This window comes from Uloborus diversus, chromosome 4 (genome assembly GCF_026930045.1).
Source record: "Uloborus diversus isolate 005 chromosome 4, Udiv.v.3.1, whole genome shotgun sequence".
NCBI lineage: Eukaryota > Metazoa > Arthropoda > Arachnida > Araneae > Uloboridae > Uloborus > Uloborus diversus.
In genome coordinates, this window is record NC_072734.1 from 86,340,687 (window position 1) to 86,368,085 (window position 27,399).

The 27,399-nt window shown below is 32.3% G+C and overlaps 1 protein-coding gene across 1 annotated transcript in view; it reads left to right on the forward strand.

The window, feature by feature from the left end:
- Window positions 1-27,067, forward strand: part of LOC129220361 (DNA repair protein complementing XP-C cells-like) — a 50,052-nt gene extending 22,985 nt beyond the window's left edge. Inside the window, exons 2-7 of the mRNA XM_054854768.1 lie at window positions 5,417-8,470; window positions 15,017-15,239; window positions 17,118-17,286; window positions 19,289-19,382; window positions 21,231-21,324; window positions 26,676-27,067. Coding sequence (XP_054710743.1) covers window positions 5,424-8,470; window positions 15,017-15,239; window positions 17,118-17,286; window positions 19,289-19,382; window positions 21,231-21,324; window positions 26,676-26,765 — 3,717 coding nt within the window. The 5' untranslated portion in view covers window positions 5,417-5,423 and the 3' untranslated portion in view covers window positions 26,766-27,067. The remainder of the gene's footprint in view (window positions 1-5,416; window positions 8,471-15,016; window positions 15,240-17,117; window positions 17,287-19,288; window positions 19,383-21,230; window positions 21,325-26,675) is intronic.
- The last annotated feature ends 332 nt before the right edge of the window (window positions 27,068-27,399 follow it).

The following is a 27,399-nucleotide window of genomic DNA, read 5'->3' on the forward strand; positions in this document are numbered from 1 at the left end:
GTAACCTTGTCGTAGAAATGCAATAAATTAGTAGTACAGGATTTACCTTTCCTGAAACCATACTGCAAACTAGTCAACAGACTATTAGTCTCTAAGAACTTCATGATCTTAATTTTGATCAAAGTTTCGTAAATCTTACAAATCACCGAAGTCAAACTTACAGGTCTATAATTCCCAACAATACCTTTAGACCCCTTCTTGAAGAGTGGCGTTATGTTAGCCAGCTTCCAGTCCTCTGGCACCGTCCCCGAGTTATAAGAAGCATTGAAAATAATCAAAATAACATCCACTAATTCATCTGCACATTCAACTAAAATTTTTGGATAAATATTATCTGGTCCCGGAGCTTTAGTTGCTTTAATCTTTTTCAAATGAAATAAGACCTCCTCCCTGGAAAATACAAAATCCTCAAGCTGTATAATGGCTTGTGTCTTGTTAGTGTCAACTGTTGAGATACAGTTATTGTTAAACACACTGGAAAAAAAGTTATTTAGAACATTTGCAATATCCCTATCGTTTTGGATTTAATTTCCATACTGATCAACCAAAGGCCCAATTTGACTGTTTCGAGCTTTCCCAGAATTAGCGTAAGCAAAAAAACCTCTTAGGGTTCCCATCAATGTCGTCTGCCAGCCTTTGCTCCAATTCCCTTTTCTGAATCCGTACCAAATACTTAAAATTTCGCCTTGCCTTACCATACTGGAGCCTCTCCGCACTCTGACCAGTTTCTTTAAACTTACGAAAAGTGGCTTGCTTATAATTAAGAGCTTCTTTAGTCTCCCTGGAGAACCACATGGGCCAAATTTTGGTACTAACACCTTTTCTCCTAATGGAACATAGTCCCCAACGGTTTTAGCAAGTTTATCCTTAAATTCCGTCCACTGCTGATCTACATCGTTATTTTCCAACCCTGACGAAAAAACCTCTTTCAAGCTCTGCCTAAGTGCAACAAAATCGGTGTTTCTGAAATTGGGCACAAACCTAAAATTATCATCTTTGCACACTTCAAATTTAACCCGGAACCTAATGCTGTTATGATCACTATCTCCAATATGCTCCCCTACACTCAACCCTTGAACAAAACTACCTATGTCACAAAAAACTAGATCCAAAATGGCCTCCTCTCGAGTTCCCTGAGTTACAACTTGATCTAAGAAACAGTCACCAATTACTTTTAAAAATTCCTCTTCTTTGCCATTACCAGGATAAAAATTATTCCAATCAATACCCGGAAAATTGAAATCCCCCATTATGATAACGGATCCTTTACTGGACATGTCACTTATAATACGGTACATCTGTTCATCTTGTCCCTGGTTTGAATTAGGTGGCCTATAAATGTTTCCAAAGCGTAGCTTTTTGCCCTTACTGCTCATCAACTCCAGCCAAACCATATCAATATCAGTAGGCTTATCATTTATGACCAATTCATTGCAGATAAAATTGTCTCTAACATAAAATAAAACCCCACCACCTCTTTTACCTACTCTATCCTGTCTGAACAAATTATACCCAGCAATATGTAATAACTCTGCATCAGATTCGGTAGCCCATGTCTCTGTAATTCCAATAACATCCAACTTCTCATCCATAACTATGCTTTTCAATTCATCCATCTTGTTCCTAATACTGCGAGCATTGGTATAGAAAACTTTAAGCATGCCTAAGTTGCTTTTATTTAACACCCTGAAATTTCCTAAATTACAATTGTTAACATTACTACTCTTGTTCGTCACTTTATTTCCATTCCTAGCAATACCTAAAAAAATTTCATTCTCTCGATACCTGATGCTTGAACCATGCCCCCCATTCCAACTTAGTTTTTTGACTCCGAAGCCCTTAAAATTAATCCACTAACCATTTTGACCCCTGTAGAGCTCAGATGCAGGCCATCCCTAGCAATCCAATCCCGTTTACAATGACTCCATACATCAATGAACCTGATACTGCGCTTTTCGCAAATTGACTTCAGTAGCAAGTTCATACACAGTTTCAAGGTTGCAACCAGAATATACCTGAAATGAATAAAACAAAATAAATAAATACTAATACTTCTGTGACAAAATATTCTTTTAAAATAATAACATGAATTTTTCATTTGTTATTTTATTTTATTTTTATGATTATTTTTTTTTTTTTTTTTTTTTTTTTTTTTTGCACTTGAAAGATTTTAATTTTGATAACATTCATATTTTAACTGCTTGTGTGCCTCTAAATAATTGCTTTACTAAAATGAGGAGAATAAAATATAGTCATAAAGGACGTTTCGCTAGAAAAATACTTAATTTGCTCAACAAATGGTTGGATGTTTTATGTTTAATTAATGTATGGGGCGAGTAGTCTTTATTCGACCTCATCATATAATTCGGTCATTTTAAAAGCCACTTGATGTACTATTTGGGAGATTAATACAGTATTTATAGATTGTCAGCGCTTTAAAATGTTTACTTCAGGCTTGAATCTGTGCTAGCGAAAACAAATTGGTAAAACTAGTTTTAACCGCTAGGTAAAGTCAAATGCTTTAAATGTTACATTTGACAAGGGTTTTCTTTTCTCTATATTAGCTAATTTGTGAATACTGTTCTGAAACTGTATAGAAAAGAACTAAACCGAGTAAAATTTTTAAAATGCATAGTAAATTCCATGTTTCGATCAAATTTCATTCAACTCGATCGAATGATCTTGTTTTTACAAAAACACAGAGATGTATTTTCTGTTTTAAGATTAGAATTTCATGTTTATGTACGCTTAGTAGTTGAGAGTTAAAACAGAGCACAGATAGAAAAACAATTTGTGAGGCGAATAAATTAAAAAGTGTTAATTTTGAGGAGTTAACAATCAAATAAAAAAATCTAGTTTTAAACACAAATTGATAACAAAACTCAATTTCCAAAAAAGTTAAGCTGTATCTGTATCTGGAATTTCTATTTCAAAACAATTTACAATTTTCAAACCAGTTAAAATCGAGCATGACTATAAAATGGAAAAAAAAAAAAAAAAAAAGAAATCTAGGACAATGCATGACTCTTTAAAGATTAAGTTAAAATTAGATTTTGTACATGAAGTTTAAAATAGTAAATTTTTATTTATTCAGATAACTTCTTTTAAATTCGTAGCACGAGCATCGTCGTGCGGGTACTGCTAGTAAGTCAATAAGGTAGCATTAAGTATAATTTACATTACTAGTGTTTCCATATATTATGATCAGAATTTTCTTTTTCCAATAGACGAGTACAAAACTTCCGTATTAATTGATATTATTATTAATATATTTTTTTTATGACTAATGCGGGAAACAATGATAGATGTTTTATTAACACAAAATGGAAGATATTTCCCAAACAAATAGTTTTCTTTGTATTTTTCCTTTCAGCCAAGTTCAATAATATATTTGTGGAGCTCTTTTTTTTTCATTTTAAAGCAATATTTTGATTTATCTCCTTGTGTTTTCGTATGCTTTAATTTTAACCCGTCATTCGAGCTGCAACAAAAAACTGTGAGACATTTACTTTTTGTTATTTTTCAAGAATAAAATGTTGTTTTAAATCTATTAAAAATGTTTAGATAGGGAAAATAAAAAATTTAAAGATACATTAATTGCATTTCTGTGCATTTAAAATTGTGGATAGAAGAAAAAAATAACAAATTTTGTTTTTATTTTATTCCGTGTTCTGTATTCCCTCATTCTTGTATTTTGAATTATTGGACCTCTCACAGAAAATGATATAACAAAAACTTAAAAATTACCTGTTTATCTATTACGCTTGGATCTATTATGCAAGAGGCGATCTCCAAAGGCAGTGTCCGATTTTCAGCAACTTTAAGCTTCTTAAAGCCTCTTCTTTCTTTAAGCCTCTGTATCAAACAGTGTCAATGCAGCTTCATCCATCTTGTCAAGGTCTTTTGGATTTTTGAAAAAAAAAAACGATAAAATAGAGCTGTTTTTTCTTTTTTTACCTTCCCTCATTTTTAAAAATAATTGATGGTCAAAATTAGGCTGTAGACGAAGTTCGTCTACTCAATTCACTCCGAGACTGAACAAAAAGCTTAATCTTAGCTCCGCACAAGGGAAGTCGAAAGCAGGTTTCGCGCGCTTTTGGGCTCTTGGATTGCTGTGTAACTCAGCCCTCCAAATGACATCATTTTCATACGTCAATGAAACAGAGAACCATTCGGAACGCGTTTTTTTTCGCGGCTTTTCTAATCGCGCCAATTTTCCCCTCTTTTAATGTCGGCTTTGCTTTTAGGGATTGAAAGAATCTTGTGCGCGCAAGGGCTAGCTCTCCCTGGCTTTAAAAAAGTTTTTTTTAATTAAAATAAAAATCAATTTGATATTTTTAATTGAAAAAAATATTTTAATTTAGTTTTTGAACAAAGTACAAACTTTAAAATACCTCAACAATAAATTACACCACAAGAAATATTTTGCCAAGTCTATAAGTTGGCAAGGGCCTGAAAGGGTTGCACTTTCACAACCTAGTCGCCAAAAATTATATATAATGAATTAAACAAGGACAAAGGGGGGGGGGGACAAGGGACTTTTATCATTTCTACGCTTCTGCCTGCTAATCAATATCAATAGGCGGTCGAGGAACGATAATTTTTGTTTCTCCATATCTTTTACAACATAATGTACGTATTTCATATGTTACTGTATTCGCTATTTTTTTTTTATTAACACATTATATCCTTCACTTGAACCCAGTCCGAACCTTTGAAAATTTGAAATGTAGTGCTATGCGCTGGCTTTAAGCCCCAAGCCCCGATTTTGCCATAGGGGGGGGGCTTAAGCCCCCAAAGCCCCCCCCCTGGGTGCGCGCCTGGTCTTAACCCAAACCTTTTTGACTATCCAGAAATTTTGATTTTCAGATTGTAGTCAGTCCAAATTACTTCAGATAATCAAAGTTTTATTATGCTTTTCGAACGAAGAAAATTAATTTTTATAAGGATTCCTACATAGTATAGTGCAAACTTTGCAACTTTTAATAATATCAGGGTTGACCATTCCCCTCCCCAAGAGCAATAAGGCACACCTCTTAAATACTACAAAGAACCCTACAAAAAGAGAAGAATAAACCTCAAAACACCTCCCTAAAAATTTCATTGGTACCCCTAATAAGACAGTAAGTTTGATAGAAATTGTTTAAATTATGTTAGTTTTACCTTACAAGCTGTTCTTCCATGACTGATAAAATTGATATGTAACCAAATAATTCATTTTTCAGTGTAGTATGAGAAAATATTAGATTGACAAAATATTTTTCCCACTCTGAATTCTAAAAATTTTAGTATAAGTGTTCTGTTATGTGAGCACGTTAAACATTTTAAAATTGCATAATTTTTTACAGCTCATTGTCTGTCATTCTGTGGAACTGCTTATATATATATATATTTCAGTATTGTATTTATTTTTTAGGCTGACGATGGTTCATACCAGGAAACGAAAGTACCAAGAGGAACAATTGCCTGAAAAGAGGAAATTGAATCATACTTCAGTTCAGATAGCTAGTTCAAATAGTATTAACAAAAAGTTTGCTTGCATTAGATCAAATCAAACACTAACTAAATCAAATTCACCCAACGTTCAAATAAAATCAAAGTCTAGAAAGCGAAGTAGTATAAAAGAGTATAAAAAGAAAAATGGGAAAATTATTAAAGTTGAAATAAGAGAGGACACCAAATGTGATGAAAATTCCAATGATAGTGGTATTTTTTCAAATAATTCAGTTGATCTGAGTTATGATAATACAACTTTATCCAGTAATTCATTGTGTGATGAATACGAAAGTGAGAAATCAATTACTACCAAGCATTGTGAAGTGAAAAATGATTGCTGTGAAAATAATTTAAAAACCTTACAAATTGTATTGATGAAAATGGAGAACGTTGATAAGTACATCACTGGCCAAAAAAATGTATTTTCCTGTCAGCAAAGAAGTAACTTAGATGCTAAACTTGATTCCTGTAAACATACAGGTCCGTTGTCTACTGTATATTTGCGCAAAATCGCCGAAAACGTTAGCTCAGATAGAAAAATACCTTCTGAGACCCAACTTTGTCCAGTTGGATATAAATCTTCAAGTGCAAAAGTGATCAAAAGCAAAATTTCTGGTTCAAGAAAACTGCGTTCGAAATGTCATGCTGAAAATTTCAGTATTGTTACTCGTAAGAGAACCGTAAGTGATGTTAAAAAGATAGGATTTTCTAGCAAAGATGTTAGCCAAGATAAAAAACTGAGTTCTGAAACAAAACTGTCTTCAGTCAGACTTAAATCTGATAGTGCAGAGTTGATCAAAGACAGGAAGTCTTGTACCAAAAAACTGCCTACAAAATGTCCCGCTGAAGAGCTTAGCAGAGTTACTCGTAAGAGAAGCATAAATGGTGTTGAAAAAATCGAATTTTCAGATAGTTCAGAGTTGAATTTACAAAATGACAAGTATTCTGAAAAATTGGAAAGTTCAGAGACTGTTGATAGTATAAAAATTTCAAAGGATTGCAATAGGAGGAAAGATAACAAAACTACTAAAAAATTGAAAAATTCAAATCTTTGTGATATGCTCAAGACATCAATTGATTATGAAGAATTGAAAAACTCAAGTGTTGCCAATTTAGTCAATACATCAAAAGTACCTGGTAAGAGAAAAAATTCTAAAACTGCTTCCAAACTAAAGATTTTAGATAGTGCTCAAAAATTTGATGCATCAAATGTTGAAGATTTTCAAAAATCAGAACTAGATGAAAATTTAAAAATGCCTAGCAAAGGAATGAATGTTGAAGAGTCTGAAATTACTGACAAAATCAAGACTTCAGATATTGTTAATAAACTGCAAGAAGGTGATGGGAATAAAATACAAAATTTGAATGTTTGGAACCTTGTAAATGAATTTGAAAACAAGGAAACCAATGGGCAAGACAGTTCTAGTTTTAATGATTATAAAGAATTGAATTTAAGTGAAAAATCCAACAGCAGTGATTCTGAATGGGAAGAAGTTGAGGAAAAGGTTGAACAAAATCTTGAAGATTATAAACCAGATATTCTTCATGAAGGAGTTGAAATAACTATTGCTTATAAGGATAAGAAAAAAGAGAGATTGAAACTAAAACGAGAGAGAGAATTAGAATGTGCTAGGCTTAATGTAAATAAAATACGTCGAAATAATCAACTTCTTGTACATAAGGTTCATCTCTTATGCCTTTTGGCTCGAGGGTTTCACCTAAACAAAATCTTGAATTCTCCAATTGTGCAAGCTATGACTCTCTCTTTAATTCCAGGTGAATTAATTTCTAAAACTTCAGGCAAAAAGGTCGAAAAAATAAATGTTAGTGGATTAAGAGATATTATGTTATGGTTTTGTAAGTCCTTTTCTTATGTTTCCGAGTGTGCCTTTTTCACTAACATATTTTTTAATCTTGTCAAAAGTTTTCATAATAAAACAGCTGTAAATGTTTCATATTATAATCTTCTGTTTGTAGCTGTGGCCCGTGTGCTAGGGTTTAAAGCTAGATTTTGTATGAGTTTATATCCAGTAACTTTTAAAGCTCAAAATTTACTTCAAAAAAATAGATATGTAGAAAATGCTTCTGTTAAGCCAGAGACTAGTTGTCAAGAAAAATCAACTGTTGATTTGGAAAAAGAAGAAAAAGTTGTATCAATCCAGCAAAAGAAAACTTCAAGTGGAAGTAATAAAAATAAGCAGCCTAAAAGTTTGAAAAAGAGCCCTAGAATAAGAAAATCTGTTAAAAAGAGTTACAAAATTAGTGATGATGAAACAGATGATAGCTTTAAAGATGAAGATTTTAAAGCAAGTGACTTATCTGATGAAGATTCAGATTTTGAAGATTATGGTGGTGGTCAAAAAAGCCGAGAAAGTAAAGCTAAGCATCCCAAAACCATGGTCATTAGCTCCATAGGTAAGACTGAATCAAAGTTAAATGTAAAAAAGCAAAGAAAGAGCTTGACTGCTAAAAATTCTGCAGTGTATGATGATGAAAGTGATGTTGATGATTTTGTACCAGTTAAACTAAAAAGAAATACGAAGTGTAATTCTAGCAGTAAAAGGAGACAAAATAAGCAGAAAAAAACATCTGAGCGCTATGTTTATTCATACGAATCTTTCTATAAGTCTGATAAGATTATATGCTGGACAGAAATTTTTTCCAAGACAGACAAAAGATGGATATCAGTTGATTGCGTGAATAAAGTCATAGGTAATTCTTATGAATTTGAAGCTTTAGCACATCAACCAGTGTCATATATTATAGCCTATGACAACGATTCCTATGTAAAAGATGTCACAAGTCGTTACTGCAGCGATTTCATGATATCTACTAGAAAGTTAAGAGTGGTGTCTGAATGGTGGACAGAAACTATTAAACCATATTTTCCTCCTCGTTCTAAAGTTAGCATGGAGGAAGATGATGAAATGGACATGACATTGATTCATAAACCTATCCCTCAAACTTTAGCAGGGTAAGTCAACAAGTAAAAGTGAAGTTTATATATTGTTGCTCCAGAACAACAGTAGGATATCTTACTGATATTTTGAGGTTTAGATATCTTACTTGCGCTCTGAGAGGACGATATATGTATATATATGTATATATATTTCTTTATTGATACAAAAATGGTTTTTTATGAGTTAGTGATAAAAATGGCATACTTTAATAATTTCAAGTTTAAAAAGTATATTCATGAAATTTGGTATTCAAGCTGACAAGAAAGCTCCGTTAGACAGACAAAATTTTAAGAACGTAGATGAAATAGTTTTTCAAAACATGAGGGGCTTAAGAGTAGCTTGAAATTGTTCATGTAAGATACACATTGAACTAGTATGTTTCTAGTTTCTTTTCTAGTATTTGAACATGGCTGGCACACTTCCATCTCTAAATAGTTAGGTGTAAAATTCTAAACTGTACTTAAAGCAAAAAGAAATCTTTTCTTCTTCCATCATGTTTATTTATTGGTTGTTTTAATATCCTAAATAGACTCTCAGTTCCTAAATTACGATTTTTAACTATATTGGTAGCCTGAAATTCACCGATTTTTAAGTTAAGAGTAAGTAATTGTAACTATCCATACGCTGAAGCGTGGCTCATTTTGATCAGGCTTAGCGAGAAGAGAGAACTATTTTTACAGACTTGTGAATGTCGAGAAATTCTAGGGAAAAACCCCTTATAGCCAATTTGTATCTATACATTCCACTAATGACACACCTCTCTTTTCAATTTGTGTGTTCAAATTTTAATAATGGTCCCTTTAAAACCTTGCTTAATCAGTTCTTCCATATTTTTAGGGTTTAGCCAGTGGCAGGTCCAGCCGATTGTTTTAAGGGGGGGGGGGGGGGGGGCATCAAAAATTTTTGAACAAACACCGAACTCCCCAGAAATTTTATTAAAATGAAGTTCTAAAAACTTAATTTTTGGGGAATCAAGATATTAGGTGAGGGGGTGAGGGGGAATCTCCCTCGAAATTGTTTCATAATTTAAATTTCCGAGTAATTTTTGAAAATTAGGAAACTAAAAATGCATTTTGTCTATTTTTGATAATGTACGGAGAAAGGTCAGGTTTCGGGCGCTAGCCCCAAAGTACTTTTTGAAAATATAGCTTAAAAACCAAAATATTCTGTCATTATACATTGAGAAATTAGATGAGGAGGGGTGCTCTTCTCTAGCTCTTCAGCTGTCCAGCCTAAAAATGCACCTTTAGGTAATGTTTGCTTACATTAAAGAAAGTGTGAAGGTGCTTAGAATCCTTCCTTCCTAGAAATATTTTGCCTTTGAGGCTCTGAACATGGGCGGATTTATAGGGGGTCAGAGGGGGCAATGCCCCCCCAGTTTTGGAAGGACTTTATATAGTAACAACACATCTTCCAAAAATTTAAAAAAAAATCATTATTTTTTCGTTTTTGAATAGTTCAGAAGAGAATGGGTGGCTTTATAGGGGGGGGGGACAATGCCCCCAGTTTTGGGAGGAGTTTATAAAGTAACAACTTATCTTCCAAAATCTTAATAACAAAAAAAAAATCATGATTTTTTCTTTTTTGAATAGGAAATTAAAGTTTATTTTTTCTTTTAAACTTAAAACAGCCGTTTCTTACAAAGTTTGAACAATACTGTACAAGTGCATAATCAACTACTCAAGTGCAAATTATTGATAGGTTCTAAAATCCCAGAAAAGAATTGGCGTAGTATAGCCTACAAGGGCTCTTGAACCAAAAAACCAATCTAACCAACCAAACCTTGAAAATAATTAGACAAGTCTTTGAAACTCCTAAGCAAAGTGTGCTTCAATTTTATTTCTTATCAAGTGTATAAATTAAGAATTGTTCAAATTTGTAGTATGTACTCTCTTGATACCTATTCTCTAAATCTGTGCACCATTTCTTTTAAAGTATTAACTTGCATCACAAAGCACTTTTAAAGCTAAAAACTTAAAAAAAAAATTATTTGCCTATTATTTCCAATTAACCCTTATAAGACTTCAAAATGCAGGAGGAAATTATCTAAAATTTATATCCATTTTAGATAATTTCCTCCGGGGGAGTAACCCCCGGGCCCCCTAAAACTGGAGATATTCTATATCCCACTTAAAAGGGAGCACTGTGTTACTCTCTTAATACCAGCTCCCTCTCTTTTAAGGTCAATTTAAAAAGGACAGCATGATTACACACAGTAATGAAAATGACACATAAAGAAGTAAAGAATGGCCTTACGCATCACAGAAAACAGACAAAAACATAGGAGGGGGGGGGGGGCAATTAAAAATGTTGCTCCAAAAAAAAAAAATCCTGCCCCCCCCCCCCCCAGGAACTCAGTCCTAAATCCGCCTATGGCTCTGAAATTTCGATTTTTAACTGTATTTATACATATTTTAAAAAGGGATGCAAGATTCGTGAGCTTTTCCAAAAACACTCTTTTAAAGCTATCATCACGATATAAAAAAGAGAGAGAGGAGGTCCTATCAAAAATCGTTTGTAATTGAAGTCCCAAAAAATTTCATTTAAGTTGTTTTTGAGCAAGTTAAGTGATAAGGGCTGGATAAGCTAGTTTCCGTTAACATTTTTTCCAAATAAAAGACTTAAAATGCAATAAAGGCATTTGTGAAAACTCATGGGAAAAGGAGGTTCTCCCCCTAGTTTTGAAATTAAAGCCATAAAAACGAAAATTTAGGCTCTCTTTGGTCTTGTGAACAATAGGTATACTCTGAGAACCGCAGCATTTAGACATCGTCCAAGTGTCTGTAGTTGGAATCAAGAAATGATGTAAAAGATGGAGAAAAATTTTGGAAATAAAGGTTTTGTTTTGAGAATAGGGATATAATTTATTTCCCAATTAAGGCCTATACTTCTTTTTCAGTAAAACACATGTACTAAATTTTGTTATCTTCTCATAATATTTTTTCCTTTTTTTTAAAAAAAATCCTACAAGCTTTGGGAGGGCCCATGGCCCCCCCTCTAGATCCGCCCCTGGGTTTAGCACTGTGACAGTTGTCAATTTAAAACAGCTGTACACAGTCGAGTCCCGACTTACGCGAGGGATGCGTTCCAAGACTCTTCGCGTAAGTCGAAATTTCGTGTTGTAGAAAATATGCATATAAATTTTTTAAAGCATACAAAATCCTTCTAGACACTTAGAAACACCCTTCAAACTGCTCTAAATCATTCCTCAACTATACACTACAGTTTCTTGCATAAAGAACTGAGCTTATACTAAATTTAAAAAATAAAAAACTGTTTTATTCAACATGAAAGACTTTAAGATACACAAAATGAAGAATGACCAATGGGTGGGAAAAACATAAAATAAAACAACACGGTACGCACAGCATGTAGTAATAATGAAATGATGCACTATGATGGTACTTTACAGTAGATACAATCATACAATAACAATATTTAAGAGTTAAAAATGAAAATAGTGATGACTTATGCTCCATGATTAGATCGTTATTCTTATCCTATACATTTAAAAATACAATTGCCTTGCCTCCTCTTTTACAACGTTTCAATCTGTGGCAACATCTCCTCTTCCTGATCTCTTTATTAATCCACAATATAAGAGCAGCATAAAATTTCATAATATTTACTTTGCTAGACTGCTCTGCAAACTTCAATGTTTAAACTAAATTCTGAACTTTTATGAATGTTTTTTTGTTTTGACCTTAAATTGTATGTATGGAAAATTTACTCATACTTATTGTCATCAGGGATCTGGCCAGAGCAAATTTGGGTCCGTTTACGGACCCTTCACAAAAATCTGATCAACCAAAACGGACCTTTCACAAAAATCCGATCAACCAAAACGGACCCTTCACAAAATCCCGATCAATCAAAACGGACACTTCACAAAATTCTGATAAACAAAAACGGATCTTTCACAAATTGTTTATTGAAAGAGAAAATCTCAAATTAAAATAATACATCATATTTCCTGTATAAAAACGATAATGTTTGGAACCTTTTTTAAAGTTAAATTAGATGAATCAACTTATACAAAATCAGCTAATTTTGCAAAAGGAAAAAAAAATCGGCACCCTTGTGATGCTCTTGCAAGCCATAAATAATTACTACGGCCAAATAATTATAATGCCTGTTGTTGGTTTCTTTGAAAGAAATTAACAGCTGAAAGTCAGAAAAGCTTGTTTGTTTTATGCATCGGTGTTGTTGTAAACTTCTTTGAAAAAGCGTCAAGGGGGGGGGGGGAGAGTGATCGCTTCAGATAGGGTTACCAAATTCAAACGGTGCGATGTTTAACTGTTTATCACCACTTAGCATCTGGTGGTGCGATGTTCAACTGTTCTTTTGGGAGAAAGTTATATGGGTTTGGTTTTTCGATGCTAAAAAGGATAATTAACTTTAAATAAACTCTTTTATTTACCGTTTTTTTTTCTATAGATGCCTACATTTTGAAAAAAGCAATTTTTTTAACATCCGATATGAGAATCATATTTTTTTTTTCAAGCTAACTTCGCTTTATTAAAATGCAAATAAATGAAAAGTCTCTTTATTTTTGTAACAAATCTTATTTCAAGCTTTTGAAGCGGAATTCTATTTTCTTTTATAAGTCAATAGTTAAAATATTGAATCGATGGTTGTTTTTTTATTTTATTTATTTATTTATTTACTTTTGCTTCAACTGTGTCCAGATATTAATGATATGGTTATTATAGGACTCTAAAATGCAATTCTAAAATAATTTTATGAAAAATATTTATTTTACAAGACGGTTTTATACTTTTGCACTTTGAGGATTGCAATCTCTTTGCATCCGCTATGGGAATCTGATTTTTCAAATTTTCGATGTTTAGTACGCTTAGTTAAGAAGTAAGCAAATGAAATATTTTTCTTTCTTTTTTTTGTAAAAATCTCGAGTGTATAAGTTTTAAACGAAACTGTGCTCTTAAACAGTGTCTTGGGTTAAAAAATTAAATGTTGAACCCCTGCCTGAATTTCTTTTTCTTACAGTTATTTTAAATACTATACAAATAACATTTCTAGTATAATTTAACATGATGTAGAATGGTAGATAAATATTGATACTTGTGGAGTGCCCATTTCTTAGGTAGCGATGCCTCCCCCCCCCCTCCCCAAATACTAGAAAAACACTCAAGAATGATATTCTCAACAGAAAAGAGAGAAAACACTCAACTGTAAGTGTCAATAATGCAGCTTCCACCATCTCAAAAGTCTAAACGTTAGTTTTTACAAAAAAAAAAAATCCAAAATTATTTGATTTTTCGCAAAAAACGGACCCTGTGAAAAATCCTGGACAGACCCCTGGTCATGCTACCATTGATGTTTTCTAGATATTCAAGCACATCGTAAATCTTAGCCTTTTTTTTTAAATCAAACTTTTTCTTCCCATCTTCACAAACTTTAAATGAAGGTGGTACTAAGGTGCCAACATATTTCATTAACTTTAATATTTAGAATGAAAAAAATAAATAAATGAATGGTGCTGAGTGGTTATCTGATGCACTAACAACGCGATGCGTAGACTAGTTTGATGTGGGAACTTTGGCTGTCAGAGATGCTTAAAAGGATGTAATAATGTTCACGAAATCAATATTTATTAGCCAATAACAAAGCTAATACTTCCTTCTAAAAAAAACTCGTGTTATAGGCGAAAAATTCGCGTTAGCTTTAAAATTTGTTACTCTTGACAAATTCCCGTTATAGCCATTTCGTGTAAGTTGAATCGCGCTGTAGCGGGAGTAGACTGTACTTAATTTAAAAGATAGTGGAAATTAATTAAACTCAGTAATATAATTTTTGAACTCAAGCAGAGAACTTAGAAACAACAAACCACTTTTTTGCCAATGGTTAGGGTTCAAGATTTAGCTAAAACATTAGAGCTGCTATATATACAGGCCGATGCATTAGCTTGTTTAGCCATTTTGGATTGGATTTTTCATTTTTGGGGAGCTAGGGTTACCAGAGTGAAGTTTTGAGTTTCGCCAAAAATAATATTTTGTCTAATAAACAATTCATGTGCCACTAATAATTGCTCACAGTGAAAAATCACCTAACGTGAGAACTTGCCAGAAAAGACAACCACTCAAACATGCGCTTTGATCCAAAATGGCTGATGCATCGGCTCATATATATAAGGGCCTTAAAACATATGGTTGAAAGTGCCATCATGATTTCAATTTAGGCAGCGAGAAGCAAAGGGATGTAAGTGGCAAAATTAAAAATTTGGAGATAATCATTACAAATGTTATGTGAACCTCTCCTCTGTCTGGGGGCAAGAGATGGTACTAGTAGCCCTGGAAGGTTCTGTTTTATAGTATGATTTGGAACAAAATTTCAGTGAAAGCAAAGCTAGAACCTTATCTTTAAACGTGTTTTACTCAAACCTTGAAAATGTCCCCTTACATCCCTTTGCTTCTCACTGCCTCAATTGTAACTTGGTTAAAGCTAAAAATTATTCTATTTTTATTCCACTTTTTCTTATGAAATAGATTGCTTTTTACTAGAATGACAATTACATATGAATAAAGTTTTTCCATTCATAGGCTGAAAGATCATCCACTGTATGCACTGAAGAGACATTTGCTTAAATTTGAAGCCCTATATCCTCCTGATGCACCACCAGTGGGCTTTCTGAGAGGAGAACCAATTTATCCTCGAGATTGTGTAGCCAAGTTACAGTCTCGAGAAAAATGGTTTAAGAATGGCAGAGTTGTCCGCCCTGGTGAAGAACCTTACAAGATGTCAACTCACTTAACATGGGATAAGGTATTGATGAACATTTATTTTAACAATCTCGGGGGGGGGGGGGATGTAACAGAAGCAAAAGAAAGACCTGCAAATTCATTTACTTCTTAATGAGCTGAAATAATAATCAAATCCATACCATTTATAAAGTTTAGCATTATGTTTTAAATATTGGTATGAGGTTGATGATTGATTTTATGAACCCCTTATTTACAAACACTCTTGATTTTATAAATAGCTTACCAGTCCCAAATGTCTTTTGGTGAAATAATGCTATTCAAAGTTGTTTTATGGAACACTTTTTTATTCTTCCAAATAGTTTTTAAAATCAAGCGTCAGCTGCATTTTACTTGTGAGAAAATTTTATTTACAATAAAACAATTAAGTGTTGCAATTAGCAATGCTGTGTCAGTCTTTTTTGACTCTAAAATAGATTTTTCACAAAGCGTTCAGACCCAGACGGGCTCCTTCTGGGGTTGTCGGCTATTTACAGGAAAAGGGCCCTAAATTTTTTTCAAAGTATAGGCTCAGAAACATCATATTTGGCTTTACCTAAACTTAAATTACATTTTTATGTATGAAAAACATGTTTTGTGGTTGGACTTTACCTACTCTTTATCAAAAAAAAATCTATTTTCATCAACCTTGCAGTGTGCTTTCATTTTGTTACCAGTGCCAGAATACTCAAGTTAAAATTGGCCGGCTGCCCAAGCCTCACTCAATATTAACGTGACAAAACGATTAAAATCAATTAATTTCTTTGGCCTGGAATACATTTTATTTCTCTTTTTATACACTAGATGGCAGCACCAGTCAATTTTAAATGTAATTGCAGAGATGCAGGAAGGAATTTTAGTACTACTTACCAGATTGTGACTTTGGCCTCTGTATCTCAAGCTTTGAAATTTACCACACAAGAAAAATTTGCTTATCTTTACTTATATTACACAAAAGATTAATAAAATTATTTTTTAATGTTTAAAAGACGTATTTCTTAAATTTTCCCTGCTTGCTTGGGCTTGCTTGTTGACTTTTCATAAAATTTTAAATTTTTTTAAAATTTCAATCTAAAGAACATTGAAAACGAAAAATTGAAAGCACATGTTGTACATACACTTATTTTTATATAATTTTCTTAAATAAAAAAATAGACACTTTTATGATCGTTTTCTTGAAAATTATTCGATTGTTAAGGGGTTAATAAATAAAATCATATTTAAACTGAAAAGTGGCTTAGTATTTTTGCTCAATACGATTTATGTTGAAAACTAATGAGAAAGGTAAAAAGAAGCATGGGTGTATCCAGAGAAGGGCAAGGGAGGGCAGCTGCTCCCTCCAAAATAAAAAAAAATATTTAAAATAAAATTTAAAAAAAATAATTAAAATTGACGGTTGGGGAAATTTCTAAATTTATCAATGAGTTCATCTGTAAGAAAGTTTGACACTGGGTTTAAAACTGTATTATTATTATTATTATTATTTTTTTTTTTTGAAAGCCCATTTAAAAGGAAAAGTTATTGGTGTTTATTTGGGTTAATATCGATATCATTTTAGAATTACATTGCTTCAAAACCCTTGCAGAGAGGGGCAATAGACCAGTCCCCTAATTGTCCAAATGATAGGCCTGTGCAGGAGGGCCCCAAACTTAAATTTTTGGGAGAGCGGGAACTCAATTTGCTGAATTGAGCTCCAAATTGTCACCAAATGATGAAATTTTTGCTAAATTGTCGGAAAGATTTGCCGAATAAAGAAAATTTTGGGAGGTCACAATTTTGGTCAAGGTGGAAAATCCCACCTTACTTTTTCTTTAGTGGTTCCCTGGTTCAAACTTATTTATATTTACTCATAATTTCTATTACATTAAACTAATATTTAACTTAAGACAAAATACTATTCTAGGTAAATCGAGTGATACTGAAAGATGTTCCTCTTGAATTATTTGGATTCTGGCAGACTGAACCTTATCAACCACCTGTTGCTAAGGATGGAAAAGTGCCTAGGAATGATTATGGAAATGTTGAGCTTTTTCGAGGATATATGCTTCCAGTAGGAACTGTTCACATACAAAGTAAATATTTTTGAGTTACATTTTAATCTTTTATCTAGAATAATACTGAGAGTTTTTTTCATTTTCAGTGCAATATCAGGTTGAATTAATGCTGTTAATTTCATTATTAATATATGCACCATAAAATTATCTTAATTTAAGAATCATTATTAATTTTTGGCCAGCTTTTTGAGAAAAATAATAAGAAATATGTAAAAACAAAATAAATTATTTCAGGTTAAACAAAGGTATAAAAATTCAAAATAAGGTTCTAATTAGATAATTGTGTGCATTTTTTCCTTTACCTCCTTCATTAACTGAGAATAATCTAACAAGGGATTTTTTATCCGCCTCCCCTCCTTAAAAAACTTTGTTAAGAAAACTGTCTTGTATTTCATTTTTATTGAGTTAATGGAATCTTAATAAATTTCATTATATTAAATATTTCCTTTTTTTTTTTTTTTTCAATTTTGTATCCTCAACAATGAGCTTTTAGAATGCTGCAACATCTTATTTTTTGCTAAAAAGTATGTAATTAAAATGTTCATGTTTTTTTTTTTCTTTTAAATTTTGTTTCAAATACATTAAAAAATGATGAATAACATTTTAATGCTAAAAATAAATGCATTAAAATATCAATTTCAGTGAATGTTTGGTATTTAAACAAAAAATTTTCACTCTTTAAGATAGGTTTCACATCTAATTAGTACTAAGCTTCCAAAACTGCAAGCAAGAAATTCTTATAATTTGATGCCATTTTGAAATTTTGCATGATCAATTAGTTAAATTTTATAATATTTTCTTGTATAACACTCAAACCTTACTCTGTTAAAATCATGTTTTAAGTCATTAAAATTTCTTAGAAATTCAGAATTGCGTACTGCTTTCATGAACTGCTTTCAACTTTATTGAATAGTTAAATATTTTGATTATTTATGGTAGTAATTTTACAAAGATTTTTCACTCTTCACCATAAATTTTACCTTTTATTGTAGGAGAATGCAATTCAAATAAAATTAGTTCGTTATTCTAAATAAAATAAAAAAATGCCACAAATTATTCTTGGGCTGATGTTTTGTAAACCAAGAGACATTGAGATTTGAAGTGCAAGTTGAGTAATAACTAAATTTGCTATTAAGAGGACTGAAGTTTAATTCTAAAGCATTGGAAACCCAATGAAACACAGATGGGGGGCATACCACATTAATGTTAAATTTTGTCAAATTTTGAACTAATTTGAACATGTTACCTAATTTTTATATTTTTTTCCTGGGAATATATTTACTTGTAGTATACAGGGCTGCAGAATTGAACTAATTTTAAGGAGCTGGGAGTCGAAGGTTTATCATTTTCCCTCTAAGTTTACAACTGAGCTTGTGAAGGCAGAGTCAGACTGATTTTGGAGTAATGGAGTCGGAGTCGAAGCCTCAAAAAGTCCCAGAATCTGAGTCGGTTATTTTTCCTCCGACTCTGCAGCCCTCATTGTATGTCTTGTTATAATACTCCTTTATGGCATCATTTCATATTTTAAAAAAAGGCTATTATTCTAAGCTTTTTGTATTATTATGTTGTCATAATTTTTCTTTCTTTTAAAATGCTTCCTGAAAATTAAACATATTCAAGTCCTGAAGTTGTTTATGTTTTCTATTGATAGCCTCAAGTTAAAAGCAACTAAAACCTCTTTTTGAATTTATTTTCTAATAACATTTTATTCAAAGCTTTAGCAAAAGAGAGAACATAATTTTTGTTTTCAATCTAGATTGTCCTTTTAACTTTTTGCAAAAAATATGATAGTACACTGAACCTTTATTCAAATATAATTGAGAAAAATTAACCCTATCTTAGAACTTCAGCTTCTGAAAGTTGTAGCTAAAGCAAATATTTTATTTGTTCAAATCTAGAACCTACTTTGCTTTTTAATAATTTTTGTATAAAATTATTTTGTATTCTTAGCAAATTTATATAAAATTTTTTGTATTCGAAAGGAAAAGATGTATTTTTTCATTAATAAATGATGTTTTAGTTCCAGGGATAAATCGTATTGCCCAGAAATTAGGTATTGATTGTTCTGCAGCTGTTGTTGGTTTTGAGCTCACCAAAGGGCATATTCGTCCTAAGTAAGATTTATTTCACATCTTAATTTCTTCAGATCACATGTTATCATTCATCTGGATAAGGATTTTGTTGTATGGTGATATCAGTATCCCTTGGTAGCTGGATACCGATTTCAGGCTCTACATTTGCTGTTAGTCATGTTGTATGTTTATTTATTTTTTGAATGCCACCTCAAAACAATGAACTACCTAGGTGTTTCATGTGTTTTTCTTTAAAAACAAATACATTAAAAATAATTTACAAAATAGTTAGATATTTAAATGTTCTTTAATGACACTATTTAAAACTAGCATTACCCACCATAGCTTTACCTGTGGTGACTTTTAAAGAGAGAGATACCAGCGAGCATGTTGTCGCTGCAGTCTCTGCTTTCAATTAAAAAACTTAAAAAATAAAGTTCTACTGCAGCAAGTATAATCTGGAGTGTAATCTTTCCAAACGAGAAGAAGTGTGGGGAAAAGAAGTTTAGTTTGAATTGTTTCTGACAAAGTCAAATCACATTTTCACAATTAAGTTAGTGATCACAATTAAGTTAGAAACCTTTCAAAAGTAAACAAAATTAATGTTGTTGAATTAGACAAAAAGGTAGTTGCTTGGCAAGATCGGCGATAGTTAACAGGGCTTTTAATGTTTTTTTATTATTTTTGAAATGAAATTTTAGCTTTGTTTAATGGTTTGTTTAATTTACTTGGCGGATAATTTTAAGTTGTGATGGACTATTATGTTTCATGAACTTAAGCTTATTGATGAATAACACCTTTATTTTTCATTTTTTATATTTTGATAGTTATAATGTCCTTGAAAAAGTTTTGTAAATAAGCATTTTTGGTTTCTTATTTTAAAAATTGCATATTTTGCATTGCTTACATTTTGATGGCAAAAAAAAAAAAAGAAATTTCGTTCAGCCTTTTGTACCAAGTTAGGCAAAATGTTTGAAAACATGCCAAATCATCCCAATAGACAATTCTCTCAAAATTTAATTGGTTTTTGATGGACAAATTAATAACCCCATAGGCTCGAATGTTTTTTTTTTTTTTTTTTGTGCTGTTTACACTTGGATGAAAAATAGTTTAAATTCAAAAGTGACATATAGACAGACAGACCAACAAACACCCATTTTCCCCATCTCAAAACCTAAATTTTTTTTTTTTTGTTTAATGAGTTTCTATTCTATTCTTTATTTTCTCCCCCCCCCCCCCGCCCCTTTACAGGAAAGAAGGCTAAATACAAAACAACGACTTTATTTGAAGTTGATTTTGTTTTAAAGAAACAAACTATATAGTTAAGAAGCACTATATTTGGCAGTATTTAGTGGCTTATCACTTGCACAGGTATCACAGCAGTTTCATTAATCAGATCTACCTGGATCCTGACTGGTCTGGATGATTAGTGCTCTGATTTAGTCATTGATTTTACCTTTTCTTCAATGTAATATAGTAACTGAAGATCATTCAGATCATAAGATCAAAGTCGACTGACAAGTTGTAAATAAATTTTTATCTTTATAAGAATTAAAGCAATAGTGCAGGAGATAAAACTACAATAACAGTGAAAGGTTTATGTCTCAAATTTCCAGTCTGGCGGAATTCTTAAGATACACTCTAACTGCTGCCAAATTTCTTTTAAAAAAATATCTGATTTAAGTTTTGTCAAATAGTTTCTGAAATTATTGTTTCAATGGAGAAATTTGAGACCAGTAATTATCCAAGATATGAGTGTATGAATTGGGAGGTTTGTTGAACCTAGTCTTGACTGTAAACATTTTATTGCAATTTTAATTAATATTCTAGTGAGCTGATTTTATATCTGCATATGAGAATGAATGTAGACATAATTTTTACAACTTCTAGATTTGATGGATTTGTTGTGTGTGAAGAATTTAAGGATACTCTTATGCATGCTTGGGAAGAAGAGCAAAAACTTGCTAAAAAGAAACAAAGAGAGGTGAGTGTAAAACTGCTTTTTTTTGGGGGCGGGGAGGGGGGTCTTGTGTGCAAAAATTTGTTTTTAGTAGTGTATCTGACAAGATATTTTGTGCAATAAATACAGAAATAAAATGTAAGTTGAAGAACAAATTTATAGCTATAAAACATTGTTACAGGGTGAATGTTTGAAGAATGTTTATGAAATCCAATTATTCTTTCCTTTTTTATTTGTAATATAGTGCCTTTTTTTTTCTTTTTGGAAACCACTAATAGGCCTATACTGTATGTGTACATGTCAGGTTAAATGTTAGCAGATGGAAGTCTACGAGCCCAGAAAATGTTCAGTTTTTGAGATCAAAATTAAAAAAAAATAATAATAATAATTTGAATTTTGACATCTTGAATTCAAATTATGTTTTTCGCAATCACGAGTGTGTGTGTGTGTGTGTATGTAGGCGTGTGTGTGTGGTGTATGTGTGTAGGCATGTGTGTTTGTGTCTGCATGCAGGTATGAGTGTGTGGGTAGTTGTGTGTATGTGTAGGTGTCTGTATGTATGCATGTGTGTATGTGTGTGTGCATGTTTGTGTAGTTGTGTATGTATGTGCGTGTGTGTAGGACATGGATGCAACCTGGAGACGGTTTTCGCTATAGGAGCAGCATCGTGAGGAGCTGGTCGACGGTGACAGGGTGCGGAGGGTGGCGGTGGGAAAATAAAATGATAGGACGCCAAAAAAACAGTCAAGTGAGAACAATAAGCAATCGTGATTGCCCCCCCCCCCCCAAAAAAGCCCCTTATGACGTGAAATTCTTTGCCCTTTTAAAAAAATTTTCAATCTTAAGTGCTACATTTTTTTTTCATGTAGGACTGCCTCTGATGGGAGAATATTGGGGAAGATTACTTTTCTAATAGCCGTAATGTTTTGGAGATCAAAACTTGTAAATTAGAAAACAAAATCATTTTCAAAAAAGTTAGATGATACATACAAATTTAGTTTTATGACAGGGTAAATTCAGGGCAAGGCCGTATCCAGAAATTTTTTTCGGAAGGGGCCCGGATTAGCACATTGCCCTAACACACATGCACATATAGTACATATAGACACACCAAACGCATAAAAATGTTAACATAGAAGACTTTTTGTCTCGATTTTTAACGATTCCACTGTTTGGACTGTTGTTATTTTAATTTCTTATTATTTTTCTTATTCACCTTGTAGTGGTAAGGATAACAGGAGAGTGTCCCTTTAAGTCGGATGTAGAACATCCATAATTTCAGGGGGTCCGGGGGGTTTTCCCCCGATAAATTTTTGGAAAAAAAAATCTGTATTTTGAGGCTTTCTATTAGGTAATTGAGACTATAAAAATATGAAGAGAAAAAAAAGGCAAACAAAGTCTTTTAAAAGTTATACATTCTTTTGCAAATCAAGATCAAACAAAATAAAAATTTCTTGCTTGACAAATCATGGAACTTAATGGACAGAGAGGAAAAACGAGAGAGGAGAAAAGAGAAGCACCCCGCCATCTGCCTATATCAGCATTTAGTGAAGTTTGTTTTTGATCACTCCCGCTACCCCCTTTTTTTTTTCATTAAATGCCCTACAGTATGAAAATTGTACAAAACAGTTTTAAAAAAATGGTGTAGACATTCAGAAAATAAGAACGGAAGAGTAATATTCTGGCCTTTGGACAATTCATACTTTATTTTCTTGATAAGATACAAAATTGAAGAACTTTTCAAGGAATTTCAAAAACTTAAATAATTTTCAAAGACTCTCAAACAGTTGAAATTATTTAAGCTCTTTATTTACACTTTTCAGAAGTTGATTGCACAGTCTTACAAAATGATTATAACTTTGTAGGACACACCTGTTTTAAGTTAAAAATAAATGCAACGAAATATTTCTCGAAAGAAACTTTTTTTCCAATCACAAGTAGTGCAGAAAATGAAAGAGAGTAGAGTAAGTGTTATTTTTTTTTCTCATACTTAAGGTATTAACGGCATGCAGTAGAAGTAAGGGAAAAAAAAACAAGCAATAACCAAAGAACTTCCATGATACTGAATTTGGCATTAAATAAATGCAAGACAAGAAACATATCAGTCACAAAAATGATCTTGAAAAATATGCTACAAAAACGCGAGAATCGTGATTTTTGCATTTTTTATTCAGGATGTATTAAGGAGCTGAATTTGGCACATCTTGGTAACAAGATACTCGCCTAATCAAAAACTAGGGGCCCAGCCTTTGGGGAGTCCCCGGCTCGAAATCAGTACAGTGTTAGTTTTATAAGAGTTTTAGGGGGAGGAGGGCAGGGTCGTTCATAGAGGGGAGAGGGGACATCTGTTGGCCCGGGCCCAAGCTTAAATGGGGCCCAATATTTTTAAACCTAGGGTTGAAAATATTTATAAACAATATGGAGGGGGCCCAAAAAAAGCATTTGTGACAGCCCCAAAATTTCTGTGCACGCCTCTGGAGGAGGAAGTGCACAGAAGTCAGTTTGGTAGACTTGAAAAGTCTACCGAACTGACAAAGGGCCTGCCTTGACCCTGGACTGCCCTGAATTGAATTGGGAAAGACAGCAGGAAGTCCTAATTAAAGGTCTAAATTTCAAGTGTGCTTTGCAGCTAATGAGAACTAGAACTGCTTTTTCTGTATTTCTTCAAAATATTATAAATTTTGAATAATAGCAAAATTAAGAATGAAAACAAAAATTGTTATTTTCCTTTTCTGACATTAGGAATTTAAGAAAAAAGAAAAAACCCTTTCTGTTTTACGGTACAAAACATTTCAGGTTTCGGGGGGGGGGCGTCAGGCCCCCCTCCTCTGGATACGGCCTTGATTCAGGGTGATATTTTTCATCAGGGATTCTGTTGAAACATTCAATTTCCCGCACTTTTCAAATGTTTCTGAATTGCTAGCTTCAAGCACTCTTATAAGATCTTGGTGTACATGGATGCATTCAGTTCAGTGATAAATTTCAAATTTCCAACCCTTTTGCTTAATCATTTTGAAAGGAGCTGGAAATTGTATTTTTCAACAAGACTTTTCACTCTTAATACACCTAAATTCATAAGTAAAATCCAACTTATTTATTAATGATTTTGTTTCTTAATTTACAAGTTTTGATCTCCAAAACACTATGGACATTGGAAAAGTAGTTCTACTCCCTATTATCCCGGTACAGTCCTACATGAAAAAAATCAAGTTTTGGATTGAACTGGGAATAGTCCAGTATATTTATATTTGTAAGCATAAAATTGCTTCTAAGAAACTTGCTACCAAGATAAACTGAAGGTTAAAGGATTAGTCATGAAATTAGTCAGGATGACAGTCAGAAGTTGACATTCTCTATGCTTGATCATTGCAAATCTCTCCCCACAGCTCGTGAAGGATTTAATTAATATTAAAACATTTATCATGAGTGTATACAATCTTGAATACATATGACATAATTTCAGTTGTTTAGAATTCACATTAATTACAAAATTAGTGTATTTATTCTGCATTCTCCTAAATATTGCATTTTCATCTTTTTTCTTCATTAAAGTAGATGAGATTAAATTATTCGTTAATCCCAAAAAAAAAAAGTGATTGAGTAATAAAAAACAATATTTGCAGTTTATTACTTTTTTTTTTGCAAGTGTATTGAAATTAATGAGGGTTAGTAATTTTGGTTAAAGCTGTTGAGACATTTATACTAATACAAATACATAAGTGACGACCAGCAACAGGCTCTGGGCCCAGCTAGGCTGGTCCTAGTTAATTTACAATCCCCAGTGAAGATCAATGACCCTCTTAAAACTATCCACTCTTCCGGTAAGCTGTTCCAAGGTTCCACTACCCTGCTAAAATAATAATTTTTCCTAATATCGATGTTAGCCTGAGAATTAAATAGAGAGAATTTAATTAATTCTCTTCTTTCCTCAAGACTACATTTTTAGCATTTCTAAGCCTGGAATCTCACAATGAGAGTGTCCATTTATTAGCCTTGTAGCCCGCCTTTGAACCCTTTCCAATACATTAATATTTTTCTTCAGATAAGGAGACCAAAACTGAACAGCATACTCCAAATAAGGTCTTACCAAACTTCTATATAGGGGCAAAAGAACTTATTTAGATTTGTTTGAAATAGATCTATTGATAAACCCAAGCATCTTATTGGCTTTGTTACTAGCTCTGCTGCACTGTTGACTAAACTTTAAATCCTGACTTATTAAGATGCTTAGATCAGTAACTTTTTCTGCCTGACTAATGACTGAACCTTACAAATAATAACTTGTACACTTATTTGTACACTTGACATTTCCCAACATTAACAGCCATACGCCATTTATCAGCCCACTTCGTAATATGATATAGATCCTCTTGCAGCTGATTTGCTTGTTCTTCATTTTCTACAATCCCCATAGCTTTGGCATCATCAGCAAAACAATTCATGTTCCCAGAAATATTTTTATGAATATCGTTCATGAAAACAATGAACAAAACAGGCCCTAACACTGAGGAACTCCGCTTAAAACCTCACTCCATTTAGAATAATTTCCCCCTACAACTACCCTTTGTTTCCTTCCGGTCAGCCAGTTTTTTACTCAAATAAAAATATTCCCTCCTATACCTATATCAGCTAATTTGCTAAGTAGAGCAACATGCGGTACCTTATAGAAAGTTTTTTTTAAATCAATGTAAACAATATCTACAGGCTTCTTATTGTCTAAAGCCATGGTAACTTTGTCATAGAAATGTAATAAATTAGTTGCACAAGATTTTTACTTTTCCTGAAACCGTACTGTAAACTAGTCAATAGATTATTAGTCCCTAAAAAATTTGCTATCTTAATTTTTATCAATGTTTCAAAAATTTTGCAAACCACCGAAATTAGATCTCAGGTCTATAATTTCCAACACTCCCTTTAGACCCTTTCTTGAAGTGCAGTGTAATGTTAGCCAGCTTCCAAGCTTCTGGCACTGTCCCCAAGTTATAAGAAGCATTGAAAATATTTACAAATACATCTGCTTATTCCTCTGCACATTCATCTAAAATTTTTGGATAAATATGATCTGGTCCCGGAGCCTTAGTCTCTTTACATTTTTTCAAATGAAGTAAAACGTCATCTCTGGAAAATACAAAGTCCTCAAGCTGTACTATAGCTTTAGTTCCAAAATGCATTAGGAAAGCTGTGTATTAATGTCACTAATTCCTATTGAATGAAAAATAAACTTCACTATACCTTGGGTTCAAAACATATCTCCAAATTTTGCAGTTTAGAAGGGATTCTATTCAAGTTTAACTTTTTCTCCCTTGGTTAGTTCTAATTGCATTGATTCAGTTTTATATATCCTACATTCTAACCATTAGTTTTTTTTCTTCCAGAAAAATGAAAAACGTATCCATGGAAATTGGAAAAAGCTCATAAAAGGTTTGCTTATTCAAGAAAAGATTAAAAAGAAATACTTAAATTAACATGTTCATCGCTCTGAAATAAGTGTTTTAAAGTTTGACGATTTCAGCTAAAAATTATCAAACACTTTATAATTAAATGCATATAAAATGTATGATCAAACTTTTTATGTGTGAGAACCGGTGTTAATAGTGAGATTAGTTTTAGTCAAATTGTATTGTAGCTATTTTTAATACTATGTTATGTTTTTAGAGAAGCTATTTTAATAATTTAGAAATTTTATAATGTTACTGATGTATATGATTGATAACCTTAATTTGATACTTAACAAATTGTACATTTGAGATTTTAAATAAAGTTTTAAAGTTACCAGTTTATTTTTATACAACTTCCAACTAAAACTGATAGACTTAAGTATAGCAATAAAATTTTGTTAAATTAGAAAATGATTGGAAACTGCTATTGCAGAGAAATACTTTTAAATTAATCTCCTAAATCAATGCAGGGTTGCCAACTGCTCTGCATGTTGCGGAGTTGCTTTGTAAAAATGGCGAAACTCCGCATTTTCCAGCAAAAGCTTAAATTTTGCTGTTTTATCACAACAAACATGCAAATATGGGAAATTATATATGCTTATATTCAAAGATTGAAATAGTGTTTAAAGCTGTGTTTTAAATTAATTAAAAATTTTATACT